A 25,736-nucleotide genomic window follows, 5' to 3' on the forward strand; every position below is an offset into this window, starting at 1 on the left:
CTTCTCAAAACTGTCACATGCGTGCAACCATTCAATCCAGAACTGTACTGTATGCTGTTTATACTGTTTGTATAAAAACCCCAGTTTGTCAGTAACTTTGCGAAGTACTGTCAAGCTTAGCCCTCTCAGTTACTATTTGCCTATGTTTGGTTGCTTGGTTGGTTTGTTGTTTTGGTCTTGACTCTGGTCTGTTTATTGGATTATTCTATTGGATCCGTTTATTGGATCCACTAGGGTCTGGTTCGTCCCTCACATGTTACATTTCCCAGTCAGACCTATCATATACATTGTATAACCATGAACATATAAAGATGCTAATTAGGGTCTTTGGTGTAACCAAGTCTCTGACAGATTCAAGACTTTTTAAATTTTATAATCTCAGATCTGCTTATGTAATTTCTGACACTGTATGATATTATATTTTGAAAAAATGGACAGAGAAGACTTCAAGACTTTAGACTTCAAGATGACTGATGCAAGTTACTTAGAGAATGATTAAGCCAATATCAAAATGACAGCTAAGAAAATATCTCATGAGTGTGCTGGGACTGATATGTTAATATCTAAACTAAATACACTAATATTTTGTTTAACCCCCTAAACAGCCAATAGCTCGCATGCAGGCCAAAGGCGTTATTAAAAACCTCTATTACCAAAAAATAACCCCACCAGTCTGTACAGAAGTCCCTGCGGTTACTCAATAACATGCCTTAGTGTGTAATAAGCCTTACTGCGTTAAGGGGTTAATAAATGCTTAGAAATACTTGTGATGTGCTGTGATGTGCTTTCTACAGAACCAAACAGTATTCAGCATCTGAAAGACTGCAGCTGGTAAACATTATGCATAATGTATAGAGCAAACTGCACACATGGATCATCAATTCACAGTCATGTTTTTCCTGGTGAGGCCAGACAGCCTTGAACTTGCTCTAACATAACACATACAAACACACACACACACGCTTCTTACATAACATGACAAGTGCTAAGACAGCAAGCTGTCTTCGCACACACATCCACATACAAATGAATGATTAGGCTTAGACAGGTCACTTTTCTCCTCTGCTCTTAAGGCCAGGAACAGAACAGACAAGGCTGGGGGAAACAGTAGAAGAGAGTGACTCTTCATTGGACTGGTGAGCAACATACCTGTCCAGGTGACCCCATTTCAGGCCACCAATCAGTACTGATCCACTGCTGAGCCACGGTTACTAAACTCATTTGTCGCTCTGGCTTGTGGGCTATTTTTACCCAGCATGCATGGCCTGGTTAACACAGAGCAGACATGCAGACTGGGAGACTGACCTCCATCAAAACACTGCTGTTATAGTCCACTGACAGGATGACGGTATAATAATGCTTGTATTCTGTGTTACAAACAGTTATGTCGGCAATTAGTGGAAACATTGGCCATGCAACAGGGGGTCATTCGGGCCATGGCCTAACCTATTTTTTTTTTACCTGGGAAAATGCATACAATGCATCCCACACATATAGTATGTAATAGTATGCACATATAATATTTTAGGTCCAAAAAAGACTCCAAGTGCAAGACCCTTTTATAAACATTGAAAACAAAACCAACTAAAATCATGACTGATTTCCTTCCCACCTAAAAGATATCCCATGGATTATAATTGTATCATCTTCAACACAATATATTTTAATATTGTCAATCACTTTATTTTAAGTTAAGACTTAAGATGGCCATAAAATGGTTTACCTCAGGCTACCACGCATTACAATTTAATAGTATCATTCCAGTGGATGCAATATCTTAAAAGAAGTCATCAATATATGACAGATCAGTTGTTCTCTGACAGGGAGTGTGAGAGTATGCTGGAGGGAAGTTTGTGCTCACACAGACCTGGCCCCCCCTAGTGGATGAAAATAACACAAATGAGTCAACACACGATGCTAGTCCTTGGCTACCTTACATTCACTGTGCTGATTCTGCCTCTTCTCAAAGTCATTTTAGTAGAAATGGAAACCTGCTGCTACAGCATAAGAACTAATGACAGCTCTCAAAAGCCTGAGTTAATTAGGTAGTGAAGAGCTAAACTGGTCCAGATCATTAAAGATGCATAAATATATTTATGACAAGCAAAAAAACACAGTGACCCACATTACTGTGGGTCTGATCTTACTGTGGTTCAAACACTCCTCCATGTTTTGACACCAGACCACTTTTTAAGCTTCAGCTCATTTTGAAATAATTAGTGTCCTATAGGAAACTAATTACATTAATCGTGAGAGCTCGTCACTTAATCACAAATTATGAAAGCTGTAAAAAATAACAGGGTGTATCTCAAGAGGCTTTGATTAGAATGTTTGAGATAGATGTATTCATGTAAATGCTTAGATTTATTTTTTGGAATATTTGCAGACATTTCTGAAGCACTGTGTGTGACAGAAGCTTTATAACACCAAAACAACCTGAGTGACAAAGATAAAGAGGCTTAGACATCTCTCATATCAAGTTCTTATTATTTAAATATGTATAGTGGAATGTTTAAGCTCGATATGGTATATAAAAAAAAGAAACAAAACACGCCAGAATAAACAGACATACAGTACTTTTTAGTCACATCATTTTTGCACGAATTAAAAAAGGCAAATAGTCATAAATGAAAATCATTGCATTTTATTTGAACAATAAAGACAATGTGTAACAGTTACAGAACAAACTATTTCATGTAAATTGCTGCTGTCCAATGAAAAACATGTATTTTTCTCCATGGTTTGAAGCCTGTAGCTGCTCTGTACACTGTGTCACTAATTCTGGATGAAGAGACCAATAGAAATGCTCTAAATGACTTATATATATATATATATGAAGGTATGAAGGTTATTCGAGATTATATATATATATATATATATATATATATATATATATATATATATATATATATATATATATATAACTACCTAACAACACCATAGTAACCACCTAGCCACTACTTACCACAGCAGAAAAGTCTAGTAACATCGTAGTCATCTAGCAACATCCCAGAATCCACATAGTCACACCACAGTAACCACCTAGCAACACCATATTACCTAGCAACTACCTGCTATGCCAAAACAACCACCTAATGAAACGCATTTACCCTAGCAGCCATTTTGCGAAAATAATTTTTTAACATCGATGAGTCCCTTTCCTATCATTACACAGCTGAGTTTTATTTATTGTTCAGGATGAATTAAACTCATTGTTGTTAAAATAGGGAATTTTATTATTAGTCGTAGTAGTATTATTATTATTATTTTTATTAGTATTATTATATCTGTTGAAACCATTTTTTTTTAAATATTACTTTTTTATCAAATTAACACTATGAACTTGAACAACGTAAGTCCAACTATGCGGGCGTGCAGGTAAAGAGGACATAAGTCTGTTATAAGGTTGGGTAAATGTTTTGGTCCAGCGTTGTCTACAGTCTCGAAAAGTAAACAATAAGGGTGCTCTGAGAACAGGCAATGTTATTTAGTAGTAGTGTCAGGTTTACAGATGAAGCCATTTATATTCCTCACAAAGCCAATGCTGCTTCTGTTTTCCTTAATTAGAATGTTGCTTTCCTGCTTTCTGAACATGCATCACTGCAGAGAACACACACACACACACACACACACACACACACACACACACACACACACAGTCTAAAGTCAAAAAGGCTTTCGCATTACCTCAAGAAGCTGGCAAGTCTATAAAGTACCAAAGGTCAAAGGTTATTCACACTGTTAACATGCTTTAAAAAACAATACATAATGGTGGGAAATGAAAGCAGAAGCTGTGACAGCACAGTAAGGATGGCAGAGACAGGCAGCAGATGATGAAATCTGCTCCAAGCTGCTTTGGGCTGTTGTTGCTCCTCTGGGGTCAGAAAACAAACTCTCAAATGAAAAATTGGATCGTACAGCAGCAACTAGCTGGAACGGCTACAGTGCTAAGAAAAAAAACAGCATTAACTCCCATAGCAGAAGTACTAGCAATAAAGTGAGGAATTTAGTACTCAAGTATTCAGTCTAAAATTACACTTCAGTCAACTTTGAATCAGTTCTGTAAATTACTAACAAAGTTTAATCAAGAGATGAAGCATGATTACTTAACATTGCTGTCCTCTCTTTCAATATTAAAAACACATATAGGGAAATATAGCGTAAATGGCGAAATCTAATAAATTAGCCCCTTGTCCAAGTACAACAATTTTTATTTATTTTATTTTTTTATTAAACAGGCCAGTACATCCAGTTAAGCAGCCTCAATTATGCTCTAGGTTTCTCTGAACAACGTCAAGATTCAGTCTCCTGACCACAGGGTGAAACACTAAACAGATAAACCACTTGGGAGCCTGCTCTGAAGCAGCTGTTATTGGCATGCAGTTGGTGTTGGAGCTGTTATAATGCACTCAGATGATGAGTGATCAAAACATAATTTATCTCAATAAGATTGACACTTCATCATGTTAGCAACTCAATCGTTTTCAGCAAATGTTTACTAGAAAACATATAGGAAAAACGTGACAACCAATATGTTTATATATTAATATTTTACATTGTAATTTTATGCAGGAGTATACAGACAATAAACTACTTTTAGGTAAACTGTGCATTACTGACCAATATGACAATGCAAATAAACAGCAGAAACCCAATTCTGAAATCAAGTATATTTAAAAAGAGTTTATCCTGCTTTTGTTGGAGGAACTGTCTCCACTGTCCAGTGAAGGATTTCCCCTACATTTTGGAGTATTGCTATGAGGATTCATTGCATTCAGTGACAAAAGCATTAGTGAGGTCAGAATCATGGCTGATCACTAGCCCACCTCATGCCCAACTCCCAACTCATCCCAAAAGTATTGGATGGACCACTATCATTCCAGAAAATACAGTTCCACCTCTCCACAGCTCAATGCTGGCGGACTTTATATCCCTATATCCCAGGTCTGTCATTAGGCATGATGCTGATACTTTCTTGTTTATCTGATCCAGAGAGTCCTATTCTATTGCAACTTAAAGCAGCTAAATGCATTCAGGTGTCCAGAAAAATTTGGACATGTGGTCATTTTGAATTTTTTGTTGTTGTTGTTGTTATTTTAACAACAGCCCTATTTGGATTGGATTGTTTTTTTCGGGGGCGTGTATAACAAAAACAAATTCGTCTCCTCGATGATAAACATTTGTATCATCTTCTAGAACCCAAATGTTTGCATCACATTGTCACATGATCAAATTCACAACAGTTTAGTGCAAACATTTAAAGAGTTTGGAACAACAACTTGATTAGATTTTTGTGATTCTGGAATTTTTTGTTCCATAAAGTTTACAACACGGACATTTTGCATTACAGAAAGTGTTCAGTATCTAGCGGAGGATCTCAAAAGATAAGTGCACTCAGAGACTTATTATGTGCGTAGCAACAGCTAAGGCCTGAAATGTACCTGGACCTGGATTTGAGTGACAAACAGTAGGTAATTCAAGTTTTTTTTTTCCAGAGGATTAAGGAGGAAAACACAGACATGGCTGATCTGGTAGTTTGAATCCTTCTGAGGCTCTGCAGCTGTCAGCACATTCTCTGCAATATTTACATCAAACATTAATAGAATACTCAATATCATCCAACTTAGATACAAGTCAGGTGTCAATCTTTAATAGTAAACTTGCCTTCAAGAGAAATTTCATTGTAAAAACATTGTTTTGTTAAATTAATGGCACAGTAGGGAATACTACATAATTTATTTAACAATGTATTCATGTTTTAAATTACACACATCAAATGTGTATTGAGGGATGATATAAATTACCTACAGTGCTTAGGTTACTTATTTACACTCTCAAATGCAGGACATTGAATTGGCTTTTGATCACACATGAGCCTAACCAATAATTTCCAGGAACTGCACTTGGTCTCATTTTGGGCAATTGACGAATCAATGTTTCTGGGATTTTGACTCACATTCACAGTTAATCCCTTCTGGATTAATTACTAACAAATTCCCGTGAAAATTGCATGTCTGAAAAGAGCTGTTGCTGTTGATGTATCACAATTTATTCATGTGGAAATGATGTACACATTTGAATCAAGTAAATGTATTGCATTACTCTCAATCACTATACACAGTGAGCCAGACATATGCATGGCCATATGATGGAGTCAGACATATGACTTTGAAGCAATTTACTGATAAGCATCATCTGAATTAAAGTGGGAGTATGTGGGTCTGCTGTGTGGATCAGAGATGCGCTGTTCTGCGGCCCCATGAGGACTGCCTCCTAACTCACATTAGAGAGGACTGCACTCGTTTGATAAATTCATGCTAAACATGTTCTTACTCCATCCACCATATGTGCAATCTGCATGTAAAGACCCGGCCGTTTTGTGTGTGAGCGAGTATATGTCCATGTACCTCCTATTTCTTACCTCTGGCTGTGCGCAGGCTGGCTGTGGGCGCGTGGTTGAAGAGTCAGTGGTCGAGTGCTCCCACTGCTCTGCCATGTGGTTCACCTCCTCCAGCTTCTGCTCACAACTCTTTTGTGTGTTCAACAGGGTCACCTCATAAAACTCCTGGATATCTGTGAAGAGAGAATAAGCATGAAAAAAAAGGTGGGTTTTTCTACTGACATTAAATTCTTTATCCAGTCCACATTCTGAAACCAGGCCACAGAGCCCCCCAGACGGTCCACGTGTTTGTTCGATCCCTGTGTATTAGGTTTTAGGGGCCCTGAGGACTGTCGTGAGAACTACTACTCTAAGCAATGTCTTCATGGATAACAAAGATTCACTCTCTTACTACCTAAGTGATATTTGGTATTGAACATTTTTTTGACACCCGCACCATCAGAAACATCACCAACAACAGATCCTACAAAATAAATAAGAGATGTGGTTTCAGGTTCAGATGAGAAAGAGAATAAAGGCTTTTATATTACTAACTGCTTCTACAAAGGTAATAAACTGAGCTAAAATGTCTTGACCAGACTAGATCTCTAGTTTGTTCTTTCTTAATAAAAAAATGGGTTTTCTTGATTGATGAGGCAATAAAGTAATTTAATTTTTTATCTTTGATTATAATCATTTGAAAAAAATAAAAGCATAAAAAAATATTAGAAAAATACACTGCTGAAAAATACACAAAAAATGGGAGAACCAAAAGACTACGGATATTCCAATCCAGGGGTGATCCAAGCTTATTTGCTGGATCCGGTATCGGCTATTTGAATCCCAAGTCAGTTCCGAGTCTTTGTTTTAACCACAGCGTTTAGTGCACCCCCTGGTGTCCTCAAGCAGTCATTAACAGACATTATGCCCAGCTAAAAATAGTTATAGAGTCATAGTTTAAAGTCAGTGTGGAACTATTTAAAGTATTTTACAGTATATTTGAAACTTTATTAAACTATCACTGAAACGATCTGTTTTACTGGTGGGAGAACCACACGCCTTTCTTGGTTGTGTTCAGAACCAAGTGAAGGTCAGCATGAATGCTAATACACACACATCCAATAGAAAACCTAATAATAACACCTTCACCCACTACAAAACAGCTATTTCACATCAGCTATTTCACAACAGATATCATTCCAGAATGTATACCACTACACACACACACACACACACACACACACACACACACACACACAGTGTTTTAAAGGAACTGGGATCTGAATGATCAGACTGGATTACAAGATATTAAACACACTATAGAACACTACTTTTATGAAAAGTCTCTACTAAACTAAATAATTCAGCATGTCTCATTAAAGATTATTATTACTATTTATTTATTTCTTTACAAAAAAAAAATATTAATAGAAATAGAATAGAAAATATCATGATCGGACATTTAGTAGAATAGTAGAAAGTAATGTCAAAGAGAGAAAAAAAGAGAAGAGAGAGAGAGAGACACACTGTTACTTCTCACTCCAGTTTTCACACTGCATGCTGTTGTAACTGGACTTTCGGATTAACAACCACAATAATCCCCTCACTGGCAACCCACCAAATTAAATGCAGGCAATTTGATAGATTGATTTGTTGGTTTTTGAAAAAAAAAAAAACACTTCTGGTATGAGAGAGAGAGAGAGGGAGGGAAAGCACAGAAGCCTGGAGATTGGAGATTTAGCCACAGCAGAGCAGAGCAGCAGATTAATTTGAGCACTTCTGTCAGAAGTGTGATTAGAAATACATTTCTAGCAAGCTCAGTCAAGCACTTTCAACTAACCACATTTACAGTCAGCCAATATAAGATGCATCACTGCATATGCTCCTAACACTGTCTACCACATAGGCTGTTAGGTGTTTTGCAGTAGAATCCAGTAGGTTTAATACTATTTCTGTGTCTACAAATTATATTCATGTTTATTTGGGAAGAAATTGAACAGACTCCCTTAATAATTTCTTAAACTTAGATAAACAACAGCAACTCACAATATCTTAAATATACTACATATTCCAAAAGTATCACATTTAGTAAATTGATACAGGCATTCGGTTTCACATACATAGCTTATACTCTATGATCTCCATTGAAAAGCAAAGCTAAATCAATTGGACACTCTATAGTAGCTCATTATCTGCTAAAGGGGTATGAAGTCCTCCAGAAGAATAGATGAACTGTGTTCTCCTGGAGTGATGGAGCTCTATCCAATATCCAGCTTATTTAGGATCCGTTAAAGTGGCATTTGTGATGAAGAACTAATCATCCAACAACAGCAATGTTCTTGTGACTGAAAGCAATCAAATCCTTACAGACAGTTTCTTTTTACTGCACTGTTAACCCAACATAAAAAAATAATTGTATTATTCTGTAAAGCTAATCCCAGTAGATGTTAATCCAATTTCAATCCAATATAGAGTATGTACATAAAAAATATGGGATATCAAAATTAGATAAATATTCCAAGAGCATCCCTTTGTATAAATACTGCACAACATTCTTATTAGGTTATGATACATTATTTTCTCTTTTCTAATATCTGGTCAACATAGGGTCTTATACCATCTGACCCCAGTGCTCAGTTAAACATAAAAAGGCTAAGAAGCAAATGTTAGTGGATAAAGTCATAAATCAACATTTTAGTTTTTTTGGCACTGTATAATTTTTGTATAACGTTGTTCTAGATATTTTAGAAAACTGTTACAATTGTGCAATTTCAAAACAATCAATTTAATTAGGTTAGTATCCGTATTGATATTGCTCCAGTATCACTTGTTAATAAGCTCTTATTTTTCTTTACTTTTCAGTAGTTCTCTTCACTTTTTTGTGTTCTAATGTTTTTGGAATGTTAGGTGTTTTTCACTATAGCATTTAGTGTTCCAGTTCTATGCAGTGGGAGGTGGGATAGAGCAAAAATATATAAAGACTCTCTGGGGACTGGAGGACTGATTAGAGAGCCAGTGTTATAATGAGTGGTACAACAACATGAAACCATTTACCTATCTTCCACACACTGAAGATTTGTGTTTGTATGTATTCCTTATAAAATAGTACTTAATCATAGGATTTCTAAAATACCAAAAATAATACCAAATACCGAATAACAAAATCCGCAGAAAATATCAGTTCATTAACTAACTACTCATTAGGCTTTAATTTATAGGGCTTTATATCCACAGTAATGTATAAAAAAAATCACGCCACTTGCCACTTGTCTGATAGGTCTGCTCTGATGAGGGCCTGAGTCTCCAAAAGGCGCATAAATCACCACTCTAACTCATCAGCCTCAAATGGCAACAACATCCTTTATGTTGGCAGGTTTTGAGTCAGGAAGGCCCAGTCATTGCTGAGGGAATGAAAGATAAGAGTTTTTTCACTGTGAGAAACGCACGCTCATTCAGTGCCTTACACCTGAGAAGAACACCTGCTGCTTCTGCTTCACCTTCAGCAGAAAGCTGAAACAAACAGATAACGCAGCTAAAAAATAAAATACATTAAACAGAGCTAAAACATTACTGCTGTTTCAATATGGACAGTCCTGCCACAATCCTACCAAGAAAGACACTCTGCAAAGCCCAGAGAACTAGATTCATATTTGAGCTAGACAGCAGGCCCGCACATGAAGCATCTGGGAAGCACTGTTCAGCAACATGAACACAGATGTAGAAAGCGACAGTTATGTTAAGCCACAAAGTCAGCCACCCTGCCTCAAATCCAGGCTCCATATGTCGCACCTCCTGTACGCCTTGCAAATACACATGCAAGGCTTTCCATGTGGTGCGATATATACTGACAGAGGTGTCAGTCGGATCAAAAATCTGTGGTTTGGAGTGCAAGCAATTCTAGGGCCAGTTTGCAATTTCAGTTTCTGTTGTAGAAATATGAGAATTTCATTTAAATTGAAATGTTAACATGTTTATGGTATTGTTTCCATTTTTAGTTTATTGGAATATATTACAATAATATAAAATTATAAAACACTATGAAGGTGAACTATGGAACTAAATACCATATTTTTTACAATAATTCAGAATTGCAAATGAACACCAAACAAAAACTGTACTTTATAGTATACCAATGAGCTAACCACTAATATGTTCAGCATGAGACAACGTACTAGTCAATAGAAAACTAGTTAGTTATAATACAAAATATACAATTTAGTGGTTCAATACAGTGTAATATAGTGCTTGCAATGAGGCCAAAGCACATCAATCCAGCACACATCAAATAGCCCACCCCCCCAAAAAAAAAACAAAAAAAAAACAAATACAAAACACAGTTGCTTGAAAAAGGTGGAAGCGGGTACAGACTCCAGTATTCAATAGCCAGAGCACACCAACCCAACAAACATCAACACCAGCAGTCTAATAAAAAACAGTGATCCCTCTGCCATTGTTAGAGTTAAGTTAGAACTTCAACAAGACAGAGACAACCTTAGTTAACACAATTTCAACAGCTAATGACTAAATGATCATTTCATTTATTGCTGGACAAATGTTATCCAACTGGCACTGTGTGAAGAAGAAACCGCCCCCTGAGTTACTTTATTAAATTAACCAAATGTAGTTGATCATTGGGATCAATTAAACAATTAAACACCCAGGCCTGATAGCTACCAGCCCTGCTGAATCACTTAAATAGAACCTTTCCAGAACACTGAAGTAAGATAAAGCTGCACAGTATGCTGCAATCACAACACATTCCAGACAAGAATCTGAAAAAAAGATCAAATGTGTTTAAAAACTAATCAAAAAATAATATTTTTTATTAGAATCCAAAACCATTTAGTGTGAAAAATATGCAAAAATAGAGGAAATCAGGATGGCAGCAAAAACGTTTTGGGGGACTGAAGATCAGACAAATGCATGAACCAGCAATTTAATCCAGACACTTTCGCATTATAAAAAACAAAACAAAACATTAGTAAAAGTTGGCTTCTTTTTTGTAGCCAAAGACATGGGCATAACTTGAGATGCTGAAACACAGACTGAAAAAGAAAAACAGTATAAAGCCTGATTAAGCTACACATTTAAATATCAGGCCATGGCTATAGTAATTACCCACAGTAATTCAGTTTCCCTATGTGAAGAAAAGATGGCTGTATGATCTGTATGTAGCTGTATGTAGTTAGGGTCTTTTTTCACTACAGTTAAGAGATGCTCACCAGCCACTGTTACATTAGTTAAAGACCCTCTGTCTGTTATTTGGTAACAAGAAACTCACCGCACATATCTGTAGGGTACTTACTCAGCTAAATCGGAGGTCTACAGTATAGCTTTCACTTGAAAGTACAAGTGCAGTGCTGGCAATTGTAATAATTACAAAATGACACTAGAACTGTTAAATTTATGGTATGTGAGGTACGTGATTCATTTCAGCAACAGACCCAATGAGGCATGGGAAATGGGGAGAACATCTAGCATACTGAATACATGAGTCTACCACACCAATCAAACTCTGACTTTTAAAAGCACATTGTGAATGTTGTGATATGGTTAATTGCTTATATATGTTTAAAAAAATACACCAGCATCATTTTATCTAAATGATGTGAACACAGGATAATGTGACTGCCTTTAAAACACTGAAAAATTTAGCAATTTGTCAGAGCGTTCATTTGCATGCTGCAGCCAATACTGCAAAAACAATACTGTATATTATGAGGCCCTACCATACTAAACAGAACAGGCCTGGAATTGTACACTTTAAAAAAGGGGGTTCTTTAAAGCTTCTAAAGTAAAGATTCTATACAAAATCTTTAAGTAGACCTCTAAGAACCCTTTTGACAGCTAAGTTTCAAAACCCAGTTAAAGCCTAATTAAAAACTAAAAGGAATTTACAATGGTGATTCAATAACTGCACAGAATTTAAGTCCTAAACTAGGCTTATTCCATGTCTGGGAACATCCAGGTCCTGAATGTTGATTTCTGGTTAAATGGTTCCCTATGATGTAAAATAAGCACCAACAAGGTTCCACTGTTATATGTTATAAACTGACATTGGAGAATGGACTGGAACTACGAAAATGCAAACAAATAGACTACATAAAATCAAGGCATTAGAAATGCATGAGGGCTTTGCTTTGTTGAGATGAGAGCGAAGCTGCTTGGAGGTCAGAACCATATTGCCGTTGCAGCAGAACAAAGCAGCCATTCTGCTTTCAACAATATGAGCATGTCTGCAGCCAGATGCTTGAGCCATCACAGACAGAGAGAGAAAGACAGAGAGAAAGTGTTCATTTGCATTTAAATACAGCCCAATGACATCCATCTAGCGGCTTTTGCCTGCAATCGTTCAGCTGGTTCAAAACTTCAGCACGCCGGATGTGCTTCACATATCAACAGCGAGGAGTAAACACAGGGCTATCACCGTTCACCCGAGACTCTGCAGAAACTTTAATGTGCGAACACATACTGCTTACTGCCGCTGAACAAACACAAACGAGAAGAGACAAGCACCAAATGTGACTACCAAAGACTGCAATTTATGCAAATCCTCTGCGCTTAGAGAAGACGTGGGAGATTCAATGGTTGTGGGGAAAAAAAAGAAAAACAAAGAGCACAAGTACAGCTATTTTCTACTAGTACTGAATAAGAGAGAAGTTCTAGCACCATTGTGCGCCTCCTTCTGCCTCCAGTTACAACATTTCTCCATCATAGGCAAAGTTAAAAATGTGGAAATAATATCTACTCAACTTACAGTGCAGCAAAACTCCTCTGGTCTCCATGGACATGTTGAGTGGAGTGTGCTCACTGAAGCAGTATGATCCTGCGTGTGTGTGTGTGTGTGTGTATGTGTGCCAGATGCCTGAGCAAGCAGCATGTGAGCAGCCTGCTCTTAATCCTCCCAGAGGCCTCCTGTTCCCTACAATTCAGACAATGACCTTACACCCTACATGGGCACACACATACACAGCATTGTGCTGATCTTCAGTTCAGATGCTCCATCTGCTGATGTGCTTAATATGGTTAGAGTAATGAAGCCCCTTTCATTCGTCTTCATCCCCAGGCTCATATAAACATGCACAAGAATTGAAACTGGGCCTCATTTTGTGCTTGAAATTTCTGTTTGAATAAAATTAATGATATTTGGCCGATACAGTGTGTCTCTGGTGGATATGTCATTGGAAATGAGAATAATGTCAACTTCTATTGATTGCACATGTGCACATCGTGATAATGATGCTGAAACCATCTATTGTGCATCCATAGCATATATGCATGCTGACAGCATATCTCAAACACCAGTCAAGTTCAAATTTCACATTCAGGTTCTTTCAATTCAACTGATTTTGCTCTATTTCTGCAGAATTAAATAGTTCAGATATGAATAAAGTCAATCAGAGTGGCTTGATGTGAAATGCCTAATTCTAGAGAAATTTACAGATTCTGAATTGTTCACAGCAATTGAATAAGAAGTGGGGCACTGCAAGGCAAAATAGTGGCCTAAGTTTTCAGCTTAGAGGATGTAGTAGGTTTGTAAAGTTGTGGATTTGTAGAAGATGTGTTGATTCGCCAGTCTTGGACAGTAAATAAAATGGCTATATTTGTTGTAGACATTGCAACACCACATTTTAATTATCACCAATATGAATCAATTGGGGTCATTTTTTCCTCTGTAAGACACTGAAGCCCTCTAAGTGTTTACAAATAAAACAATTTTTAATATAGCATGCTGGAACCTCACCTGTTGTGAAAGTCCACTAAGGTCCACAGGGTCAGCATGAAAATTAGTTTTGCATCAAGTTTATTTAGACTAAAACCTTTGGGGACTTTGGTTCATTATCACTGAAGTAACTGAATATCCGCTGGAATGTTGGGGTGTTTTTGGTCTCTGGTTGGTACTGGCAAGGCTCAGTGAGTGTTGGGCAGGTTTGGGTTAGATTTGGACTCTAAACTTGGTGATGTGGGATGTTAAAAAAATTGGGTTTGGACAGAATGTTCCTGAGCCATATTCGGCTTCAGACCCAAATTTAACTCTAGGCTCAATCCATCTCTCTCTTTTAGTCGCTCATAGGTTTGAAACCACACAAGCAATTTTGGATTTTTGGACGTTTTCCAGTGTTTTTACCTGTTCAGCATTTCAAGGGTGTAGAAATGAACAGATGTATGTAAATAAAAACACCTTAACACAGTTAGCCTTACCCTTAATGTAGCCAAGACAAGTTTAGTAGCTAAAGTGTGAATAACGGAAATGGAAACTCTGACTGACTATATAGTGACTTTTGCAGTAAATAAAAAATCAAGCAGTTTAAAGATTGGTTCGTCTAGACATTCTTAACAATGCCATGGAACAACTTCATTGTCTTCACTGTTTCCTGTGTATTCTGGTTTGGACACCAAACAAGACTTGATTGATTGACTACATTGAGGGTTAAGAGAAAAATGAAGGCATCAGAGCTGAATTTGATACCAGCCATGCACAAACTCTATTACTACAATTCTGCACTGATCACTAAACCTACCCATGATTCATGAAGCCATGGCCACCACCAAAAGCAAAACATGGACAGCATTTTGTTGTTGCACTGAAGGTTTGCTTGGTACTTATAATATTGCTCTGAACAATACAGCCCTTTAGGTGACAAACCATGGTAAGGCCAGAGACAATGAGCTTCTGTATTGAAGAAAACACATTAATCTGCATGAAATCATGAGGCTGCAGGCTGCACGATGTACGAAGCACCAAGGCCAGCCCTTTTGTGCTCTGCTTACTGAAAAAAAGCTATACCAGGACAGCTGCTCAATAAAGAGCAATAATCTAATGAGTCCATTTTATATATATAAAAAAAAATCGGCCTGATCTTAGATTTTCTTCTTTTGACCTGGCCAACTTGTTTACCCCAAATTATATCGTCATTGTACTGATTAAAGAACACTGACCAACTACATGTTTCATTACAAAGAGCATAATTAGATGTGATTAAGTTGATAGAAATAAGCCATTACTAGCAGTAAAACACTGTAACATATAGTGCATATAGTGAATAGTGCATCATGTAAATGTACTTACTAAAGTATTTCTAATCACTTAAATACCATATCATCCAATGCTTCCATATGATACAACCCTAGAAGACACTGAATAGACAATTTGAATGAATAACTGACTGATAATCCTGTTTAAAGGGTTAAGGCTGAAACTCCTGTACTAAGGTGTGTGTGTGTGGGGGGGGGGGGGGGGGTGTAAGAGTGTGTGTGTATGTGTGTGTGGTCTGGGCAGGACAGTAATCTCCTGTGTTAGTGGAACAGGCGGAGGCAGAGTTTACCCAGGGTCAGCATTACAGAGGTGGGCACGGTGAGAGGATTATTCCTCTGGCAAAGATGGGACAACAGGATGTAGGCCACCACGCATGCCAAACTATTCACTATAATGTTACACCAACCCATTTGTGTAAAGAACACACCCATCAAGGCTGCATTCACACTAAGTATGGACAACATTATCTGACGTTTATGTTGTGTACGATACACTCCACTATCCGGACAATAATGATATTATATGACAATGTACCAAAATACTATTAACAGTGATTTATTAGTGCTGACAAGTTTATTATAATTTTATGAGCTGCATAGGCTGATAAAACAAAGAATATCATGCACACTGTAAAAAAACGTCACTTTGTTCAAGAGGGATCGACTCACTACCTGTAAGCATCAGATAAACACAGTGATGTAAATCCAAATATTAGACTGTAGTATCCAAAAACATTTCTTATAGCTGTTCAGCTATAGCTCAGCACCTTTACTTTTAATGGTTTTAGAATCTAACTGTAACTGTAAGCACAGAACTGTAACTGAGGCCTTTCAGAACTATGTCAAATAAAGTTCAAACAGTCGGTTATGTGCAGAGATGTCTGACCATCAGAACTAAGCACATTTGGAGAAAATCTGTTGAGAAATCATCAAATTATGGCTGATTTATTCATTTATTCTGATTATGTGGAGGAGGTACAGACGCAGCTCTACAACAGAGGACAGAAACCAATTAGGTATATTTGTACGTCTACGTCAATGCAAACTGAAAGGCTAAGAAACGTGGTATGGATACTCCAGAGCAAGCTACCATGAGCCCAAGGTCACACACTATATGTCCAAATGTTTGTGGACACTCCTTCTAATAAATACGTTCAGCTACCTTTGCAACAGATTGCAGCAGTTGCTGACACAGATGTGCAGATGCACACAAACAGCTTGTCTAGTCCCTGTAGAAAAGTACTGCCAATAGAATAGGACTCTCTGGAGCAGATAAACATAAACCTATTTCCACCATGCCTAATGTAAGGCATGGGTTAGACTGCATTGAGCCTAGGATCAGTGAGACTGTGTCTCTGGAATAATGGTGCTCTATCCAATACTTCTGGGATGAGTTGGGGAGTAGGGGATGAGGTGAGGGTGGTCATCGAACATCCTGATCTCACTTATGCTCCTGTCACTGAATACAATCAGATCCACAATCTAGTAGAAAGCCTTTACTGGAAAGTAGAGACAGTTATTCCAACAAAAGCAGGATGAACTCTGATTTCGTAAGAGGCAATAAACAGGTGCTTTAATACAATTGCCCATATAGTGTTTCTCAGAGAAGCATATTGCATACATGATATTTTCATGAGAATAATTAAATATCGTCATATTACCCATCACCAGGCCATAGAGTTTGCGACTTTTTTATCCAAAGGAAAATGCCTAATGACTATAATTCTTTGCTATTCGAACTTTCAGAAATTTCAAAGTAGAATCTACTGGTATAAATGTTTGGATGGCCATGTTTATTCTGACATTTAGTCATCTGAAGAATTTTCAGATATTCTTATATGATATTAATGTTGATTTGCAAACTGTTAAGCATGCATCAGGTCAGGTTGATAAAAATATAAACATTGTAGGTATTTTTGTGCAATGATTTCATAATCAGATATGATCATAAAAGCAACTGTTCTATTTCTGTGAAGTAAAATGTTGCTTTGGTAACCATAAAAATGCAGCTTAGTCTATGAACCTTTTTATAACAGCACTTTTCAAGCAGAGAGGTATGCTGCTGATATCCTCAGAACTTTGATATTACCTTTATTTTCTCCACACAGATCCACAAACACACACTAAAAAGGGAACTTTACTGTACAGAGTACAGAGTGGGCATTGGCCTACAAGGTCACGGTCACCTGCAGTCCAACTGCAGGGAATACAGAAGCTGCTAGTGTGCTGGCACATTAACCCTGCCTTAAGGACACTTAAAACATTTTTGCAGCTCCCTCTTCTGGTTTGCCCTGGAGGTCAGTGCAGCTGAGCTGCTCTTGAGGAGGCATTTATCCTTTCCTATTACTTGCTATCAGTTTTAAGTGTGAGCGGATTTTAAGCCACGAATTCAGCCAAGACAAAGAATGCATGGGACAGGGAAAGAGAATTTATTCACCGTGTTTCCAAGGCAACCACAATGTGGAACTGGAAAAGATTTACATTCGAATCAACACATCAGCCTAAGCATGATTTCTCTGTCTCTCTTACACAGAGGCTGAAGTTCAGCAGTGTCTCTGCTCTTATGTAATAGGTGGGTGGAGTGGGCATGTAGCACTAATCTCAGCTCTTCTCCAGGGAGAGATTATTCCAGCTTCCTTTGCTGTCCACCACATACACACCATCACAAACAACTTCCAGCTCAGGCACATTCATAAAACTACTCCATCTCTGATCTCACCCTTCCCCCAAAATGCGCTGCAACCTCTGCAGGCACAGAACATAAACAGCAATTATACATATTTAACTTGTACATATGCCAAAACCATAACAACTAGCAGCAAAAATGCTGTTTGTAAAAGAGATGTGTGAGTGTGAAGAACCTTTAAATTGTCAAAGAACCTGTCAGTATCCATGTGGTTGCATAATCTACTAAGGAGTCTAGAGCTTAGAAATGAGATAAGTGCAGAGAATGACATCTCTGTGCTGGAGTAGGGTGTTGTTTAGTGCTGATTGTGTGCAAATCTTGGTGTTAAGGAAATGCAACTGCATTACATATTTTAACTAATAAAACACCTATGCTTCAGGATGCATTATCACATCTCCATGATGCACACAGTCATGTTTTTGCATTGGGATGTAAAAAAATGCATTAATACATTCACAGTAACTATCCCTAGAGACAGCTTGCCTCAGTGATCATTTCATACTGTGATATTAGCTATCTGTATCTTCAGGTATTACACATAGCTAGATGATTAAGGAGATAATTGCAGTAGCTAAACAACACATTTGACCTAAAGGGTCCTTTTACAAGAATGATCCACCACATTAAAATAATTACAGTAGGCAATGAGTGCTGGGTTGGCTTTCTGCTGATGCACAGCTTACCAGCTTACGTTAACTTTGTTGACTGAACCCTACATAGCACTGGCTATACTGCATACTACCCAAGCTTTACCCAAGATCAGGATGATCCAATTTGCATCAAAAGTGGAGACACTGCGGGTAACTACATGAAGGAATTGGCTTATTCATAGGATCTACTTTGTACAGGCATTTTGGTAGCCCACAAGACCAATATTATCCTAATTCGTAAGCAATTAAGCATTTACATTCCCTGAGGATTTAGAAGTTCTACATTACTGTAGATTTTCTACATGCCAGAAAGAACACACAGTCTTATTCAGTAAATAACCTCTATCAAAAGGCACACGTGTGCATTTCCATATAGAAGATGAGCTCGCTTCAGAACTGAGAGCTAAATTGCTGCCACTCTTCCACTGAAGTGGCTCAAAAGTGACAGGAAAAGTGTTCTACTCCTCTTTCTTCTAACAGAGCAGCTGTGATTGCTTTCCAGTACTAACCCCACTTAACGGCCTGGAGCTATCAAATGAGGTTTTGGATTTATGACAGGATTTAATTGTGACTGCCTGATAATGGTCTGACAAAACTACAGATAACTCAGCATCATCAGTAATGTGCTAGACTAGGTCTGACTTCATACTCATATCACATTTGACACAAAAATGCTACATTCAGAATCACTCCTTATTAGAAAACAGTGTTTTCCAAAGGTCTGACACATCCAAACTAATTTGAATATTAGTTTTTACTTAATTGGGAATCTTTATCTTCCATGTTTTTTAGCACCTGATGGACTTAGCTAAAGTGAAGCTTTGGATTGTGGAAATGACCACAGAGATGATGTCTGCCTATGCTATACATTATTGGTCTAAAGATATAAATTACTGGTATAATGTTATAATGTTTAGTCTAATGTTATACATCCTTGGTAAAATTCTATGAATTCTTGTCCACTGCTATAAATTTCAGTGTAATGCTATAAATTCTTGGTCTAATGTTATACATATGTGGTCTGGTGTTATTCTTTTGAGTCTAATGCTGTAGATTATTGGTCGAATGTTATCAATTTTAGTCTAATGACATAGGTCAAATTCTTTACATTTTTGTCCAAATCCGAACTAATGATATTAAATCTTGGTCTAATGCAAATATTCTGGTCAATTCTGTAAAGTTTAGTTCAATGCTATACATTTTAGTCTAATGATATAAATTCTTAGAATTTACTGGAATCAGAAGAAGGGAAGAAATATACTGTCAATATTGGGCTGTCAGCATACTTGGGCTAGCAAGTATAGCCTACATTTGGGAGAAAACATCAGTGTTATCTGTTTGCAGTGTTGTTTAAATACTTCACTAAATAGTGATAAAACTTGATACATTTTCAGTCATTCATTGGTTGCTCCCTAGTCAGTTTACAATATAACAAATGCTATAGTGAATAGTAAATTAGTGAAATCTGAACACAACAATACATAAAGTTTTGTATCAGTGGCAGCAAAACTTGTATCACGGCTACACAGCAGTGCCTGGAGACCTGCTGGCTTGAAACAAAAAAGTGGCAATGGATCAAGGGATGCTGTCTTCCCCTGATCATTTCTGTTGTGCCCCTGAGCAAAGCACTTAACCTCATTTTGCTTCAGATGTGCTGCACCACAGTAGTCCTGGATCAATGGAGGCTGTGCTCTGTACCCTTTTCCAACAGTGGGAGCTGGCTTTCAAAAGAACAATTTTTATGCCTGTATTTATTTATGGTAGGGCTGTTTAGAAGATTATGGAACACAGGGAACTTCTAGATGGCCCTTCCACTGATAAATACAGGCTTAAACAAGACATAACGGAAGAGAGTGCCACGACTACTCAAAACACCAGCACGCACGCTGGCCGATGTGTGGATCATGTCCACTAATCACCCAAGCTGCAGCAGACTCCAGCTGTTCTAATCTTAGAGCTGCGTGAAAAGAGATGGAAGAGGCAGAATTAAGCTGCAGTCACTCACTCGTTTATTTTCTTTAAATAGGACGTGTCGAAGCTTCTGAGTCCCGCCCGCTCGCTGTGACACCGTGCTCCTGTCAGCCCAATGCCTGTGTTACCATGGAGACCAGCACAGACTGCACCTCTCCTGTGACTTATCTTAAAGGGTTGTGGCAGGTACATGCACTGGGCCCTGGTGTAGTGGTCATCATTTACCATGGCCAAAATCAGAAAACAGACTGTGTTGTTATTAACCAGACAGTCTTTCATTATCTGATATTATTGTGAAACTATGCATGAATCAATACATCTGATAAGCAATCTGATTTGCCAAAATCAGGACTTATTTAGACCTCTGCTTACAAGAGTTGGAGAGAAATTAATGTAGAAATTACAATTACACAATTACAATGTCCTTTGCTAAAAGAGTTCCCTACCTCTGACTTCACAGAACACCAGAGTGCCCTCTGCTGGCACTACTGGCTCCAATGGTACTGCAGCAATATGTGCTACAGCATCAGCCCAGGAAACTGCTTTAGTATTACAGTAAAACCAATATTAGTAGGGATGCAACAAAGTGGGAATCCTGGGCTGATGCTGGTGCCTGATATGTTAAGTGTAGATTAGCACTACAGACAAATGTTCAGTTTACAACATTAAGCACCTTTACCGTTATAACACTTGTCTTCTTCTACTACTTCTTCTAGAAGACTTGGATTAGAGTGCACGGTCAGCCATGCTATAACACCTTTGGAGCAAAGGCCACTGAGCCTTATGAGATTATAAATGCAGCAAAATTAATTGACTATTTAGTGCAATAGTCAAAGGGCCACCTGGCCATTCTGCTCTTTCTGTATACAGCAAAGACACCCTCAAAATATCAGAGTGAAATATTACTGAAATATATACTTCTGTAACATGTGTCGGATGCCAATATTTTTTCAAGCAAGTATCTACTATCACTGATGTAACGGCAGTATTATCATGCATTCCTAATTACTTGTATTACACTTGTGAGCTTAGGACCACTAACTGACACAAAGAAGCCTATATGCATGTGTTAGCTCATGCTTCACATCTTCAATTGCCTTAATCTTAATGCTCTACTGTATCTGCAAACATGCTGGATGCACTGAGAAACATATTACCTTCTTTATAAACACATACCGGCTCAACAGTGGTGTATTGCCTGCCAGTGTATGAAGATGCAAGGATGCATGGAAAAAGGAAAAGTAATGTACCAAAGAAAGGTAAGAGGTTGTAATCACATACAACATCACCAGAATTCAGGCACGTTGTTCTAGCCAGCTACTAGGGTGCACTCCAAAATGCAAGTTTAAGGGTCTGTGAAAAGCATAAGGGTATTCTCCTTATATTCCACAAGATGGCAACATTTTCCAAGAAGAATCGAACATCAGCAAGCAGTGACTGTATTAATTAATAGCAGACCCAGAGCAGATCAGCAGTTTGTATCTACTAGTGCTCAGGAGGTAAAGGCTTTGTAAGGGAAAAGTTCATATCTGCTGGTCAGCATTCACCTCAAAGCAGAACAGGTCCCTCTGACATGCTACAGTATACAACAGAGTAGGATGGACATTGGAGATTCCACATTATAGAAAATTATAACCTTGATAACAAGTGTAATTTGACATACAGTTCCACTCAAAAGTTTAGACACACCTGGTTGAATGTGTGCTGATCATCGTCAAAAATTGTATCCAAGGCTAGGGAGACCATATTTTTGTTTAAAAAAAAAAAAAGAGGACACACAGGTATCCAACATACAACAAAAATGTGATATCAAAGCAATATTACGATGAAAGTAAATAAAAAGCACTAAACACATTCAGTGAACATCTGATTTTCTGATTATTGACCACTTTTTAATCAAAACAAAACCCTTCAAATGTTAAATCAATTGTAAACTTCTCTGTCCAATAACTAGTAGTAATAAGGACATTTAACATATCCAAACAGAAACTGCACTAAAACAAAAGCAGAATGAAATACAGATTGTGTTATTTTTGAGTTGGACGTATTGAACGTTATAGTATTAAATTGTTTACTATTTTATTGTACTAAAAAAGTGACATTTTACAACTGTAACACAGTGACAACTGTGTCACACTACCATGATACTAACTTCTTACAAAACATTACATTACACTAGGGTTGCAACTGTATGATATTTCCACGTTATGATAACTGCCCCAGGAAATACCACAGTACCACAGTATTATTATTATTATTATTATTATTATAAATGGACCCTTAGAGGAATGAAAACTGTATATTTTGGTTGAACAAAAGTTTTACTATAGTTACATTTTATGCAAAATGTGTCCTTTTTGAAAATAAAAATTTTGTTCATTATGCATTAATCTGCTGATTATTTTCTTCATTAATGCATTGACTGTTTGGTTTTAAACTGAAAGTAGTAATAAATTGGTGGGAATCTCTGTTCGGTTGCATTATTTTCCAATAGCAGTATTAAGCAAATATACACATGTGTGATAACCCTCAATTTTCATACCACAGTTTACAAAGTACATGGTATAACGCTGCAGGCCTACATTACACACATTTCAACTGCCACATTTTGTAAAAACAAGTAAAAAAATATTTAAAAGTTTAAAAGTTACATGCCGTTGTTAATTGGTACGTTTTTGCTATTGCTTTTACTGTGTTATTATTTCATCTTGTAAAGCACTTTGATACACAATTTGTAAAAACAAGTAAAAAGAAATACATTTAAAAGTTACATGCCGTTGTTAATTAGTATGTTTTTTGCTATTGCTTTTGCTGTTTTATTATTTCATGTTATAAAGCACCTTGATCTGCACTTTTTATTGTTACATTCTCACTGATATTAAACCAGTTTTTGAACTATTTGAGTATTATGAACTGCTACTGTGATACGTGATAAGGAGCAAAGTGATGCTTTCTGTAGGTGAAGCTAAATGGACATTCTAACATAACTGCCCCAGCCACCTAAGAGCAAGAATGTGTGCCATCTCACATTCATACAAAACACTTATAACTGACCTAAAGACCTTAACTACACTCTTAAAAAGGGTTCACCAAAGGTTCTTTAATAAAGTCAATAGTTTTATTCAAAACTATGAAAATCCAAAGAACTATTTGGAAAACATTTTGTAGACGGTTCTGTGTAACTGTCGTTACTTGTCAATTAACCCTTTTTGCTTACAAAGGATGCATACTCACAACAGCTATCACCTACCAAAGAACTACAACTGGGTGATAGAATTAGTTGTAATACAGATTTACAGCCCCCGGTTTCTTTTATTCTATTTTCTGCACTTTACACATGGCGTCCACAACCTCACATTTACAACATAACACTTACAATGTATGACTGTAAATGTTCTGTCTGTAACTTTGTTACAATACTGTCTCTTTAGATGTGCTGAAGAAAATATAACAAAACAGTGCAAATTAAACAAGCTTTTTTAGATGTTACTTAGCACAGAGTAGCATTACTCAGATAGCATGGGGTAAATTTACATTAATGCAAACACGGAGCACCCATGTCTTTGCCCTGAACGTCTGATCCGACAAATCAACTACTTTAGGAGCACTTCCTGAGCTGGAATGGGTTTACAGGAGCACCGAAATCATACACAGATACTTCAGGATCAAACTTACGAACCAGAGACCTACTCTCATTCACAAACCACCACTGACCTGTGATCAGAGCCTCGGGTCACTGACCCGAGCGTCACTTCACCAAATGTCCAGCATGAACAAAAACTCCAACTTCCATCAGTTTACACAGAGCAGGTCTTTTCACATGTGTTCAGCCCTTCAGCAAAGGAACCAAACTCCGTCCGCAAGGGAACCAAACCGAAAAGGCCAAAGCTGGAGTGGGTATAGAGAGAGTGGTAGAGGTGGGGGAGAGGATTCCCGCTGTAATGTCTGTTAGAAGCGAGATTAAACAAACACACAGGAAGGCCACCAGATTATTCCAGGTCAGGAAAGAACTGTGTGACATGCAGGAATCACCACCCCTAATCCCATTCCACCTGCAGCCTGACAAAATCCCCACACAAGAAGTGTAAATCTCTGACCTAACAACAATTCAATTTGATTACAAATCTGCAGGAAATGATTCAGTGCATCATGAACTTTCAAATCTCCCAACGTTATTCTGGTACCATTCAGTCATTTTTAAAAATACATGAAATACACAAATGTGACAGGAGGGAACACAAGCAGTACAATCAATACACCAAGCATTCCAGAGTAGGCTGGGAATTTTAGTTTAGCCAAATGTAAAGGCATGATTTATTGGAGAACATTATGAATGATTGATTTTAATATTCCCAAACTGATTCAGTTGAATTGCCACCTTTAAAATGATGCATCAAAATTCATATTTACACCCCCACCACACACAGTGACATGCTTACTCACACCCACAGAGAACCATATTCATTCACTCACTCACACCCACAGACAAGCTGCCTGGAGTGTTTTCACTCACACTGACAACATCCAACCGAGGCAACATGGCACCACTATGATGGCTGTAATGCCCAGTCATTTGGTATAAAATATTCAGAGTTCTCACTTGACCAGTTTTTTCCACATTCTGGAGAGAAGCCGGCTTTTCAGATATTCTATATATCTAGCATTCTAGTTTTTCTGACAGTCTAAGAACAGCTAACTATTCTGATGTTCTAGAACAGACAGATTTTACAATTAGCAATCAGCTTTTTTCTAAAATGCTAGAAAAGTTGCACATATTTTGTCACTGCAGCGAAATGTGTCCTCCACATTTGACCCACATGTGGTAGTGAACACACACATACTAGTAAACTAGGAGCAGTGAGCACACACACACACACCCAGCCAACTCCAGGCTCGGGGAGCAGAGAGGGTGAAGGGCCCAACAGTGGCAGCTTGCTGAGCCCGGGTATCGAACCCACAACTCTGTCATCAATAGCCCGGAGCTTTAACCGCTGAGCCACCACTGCCCACCACA

The 25,736-nt window shown here is 37.7% G+C and overlaps 1 protein-coding gene across 20 annotated transcripts in view; it reads right to left on the minus strand.

The window, feature by feature from the left end:
* dlg2 (discs, large homolog 2 (Drosophila)) overlaps positions 1-25,736 on the minus strand; it is a 297,266-nt gene that overhangs the window by 261,178 nt on the left and 10,352 nt on the right. For 18 of the 20 annotated variants that reach the window (XM_072659077.1, XM_072659057.1, XM_072659051.1 and 15 more), the window contains one exon: positions 6,422-6,573. In XM_072659077.1, coding sequence (XP_072515178.1) covers positions 6,422-6,573 — 152 coding nt within the window. Of the gene's footprint in view, positions 1-6,421; positions 6,574-13,136; positions 13,166-24,436; positions 24,487-25,736 lie in introns of those variants that run through there. The other 2 variants (XM_072659059.1, XM_072659056.1) reach the window with 2 other exon arrangements.

The sequence above is a fragment of the Salminus brasiliensis genome, chromosome 16 (assembly GCF_030463535.1).
Source record: "Salminus brasiliensis chromosome 16, fSalBra1.hap2, whole genome shotgun sequence".
Classification (NCBI taxonomy): Eukaryota; Metazoa; Chordata; class Actinopteri; order Characiformes; family Bryconidae; genus Salminus; species Salminus brasiliensis.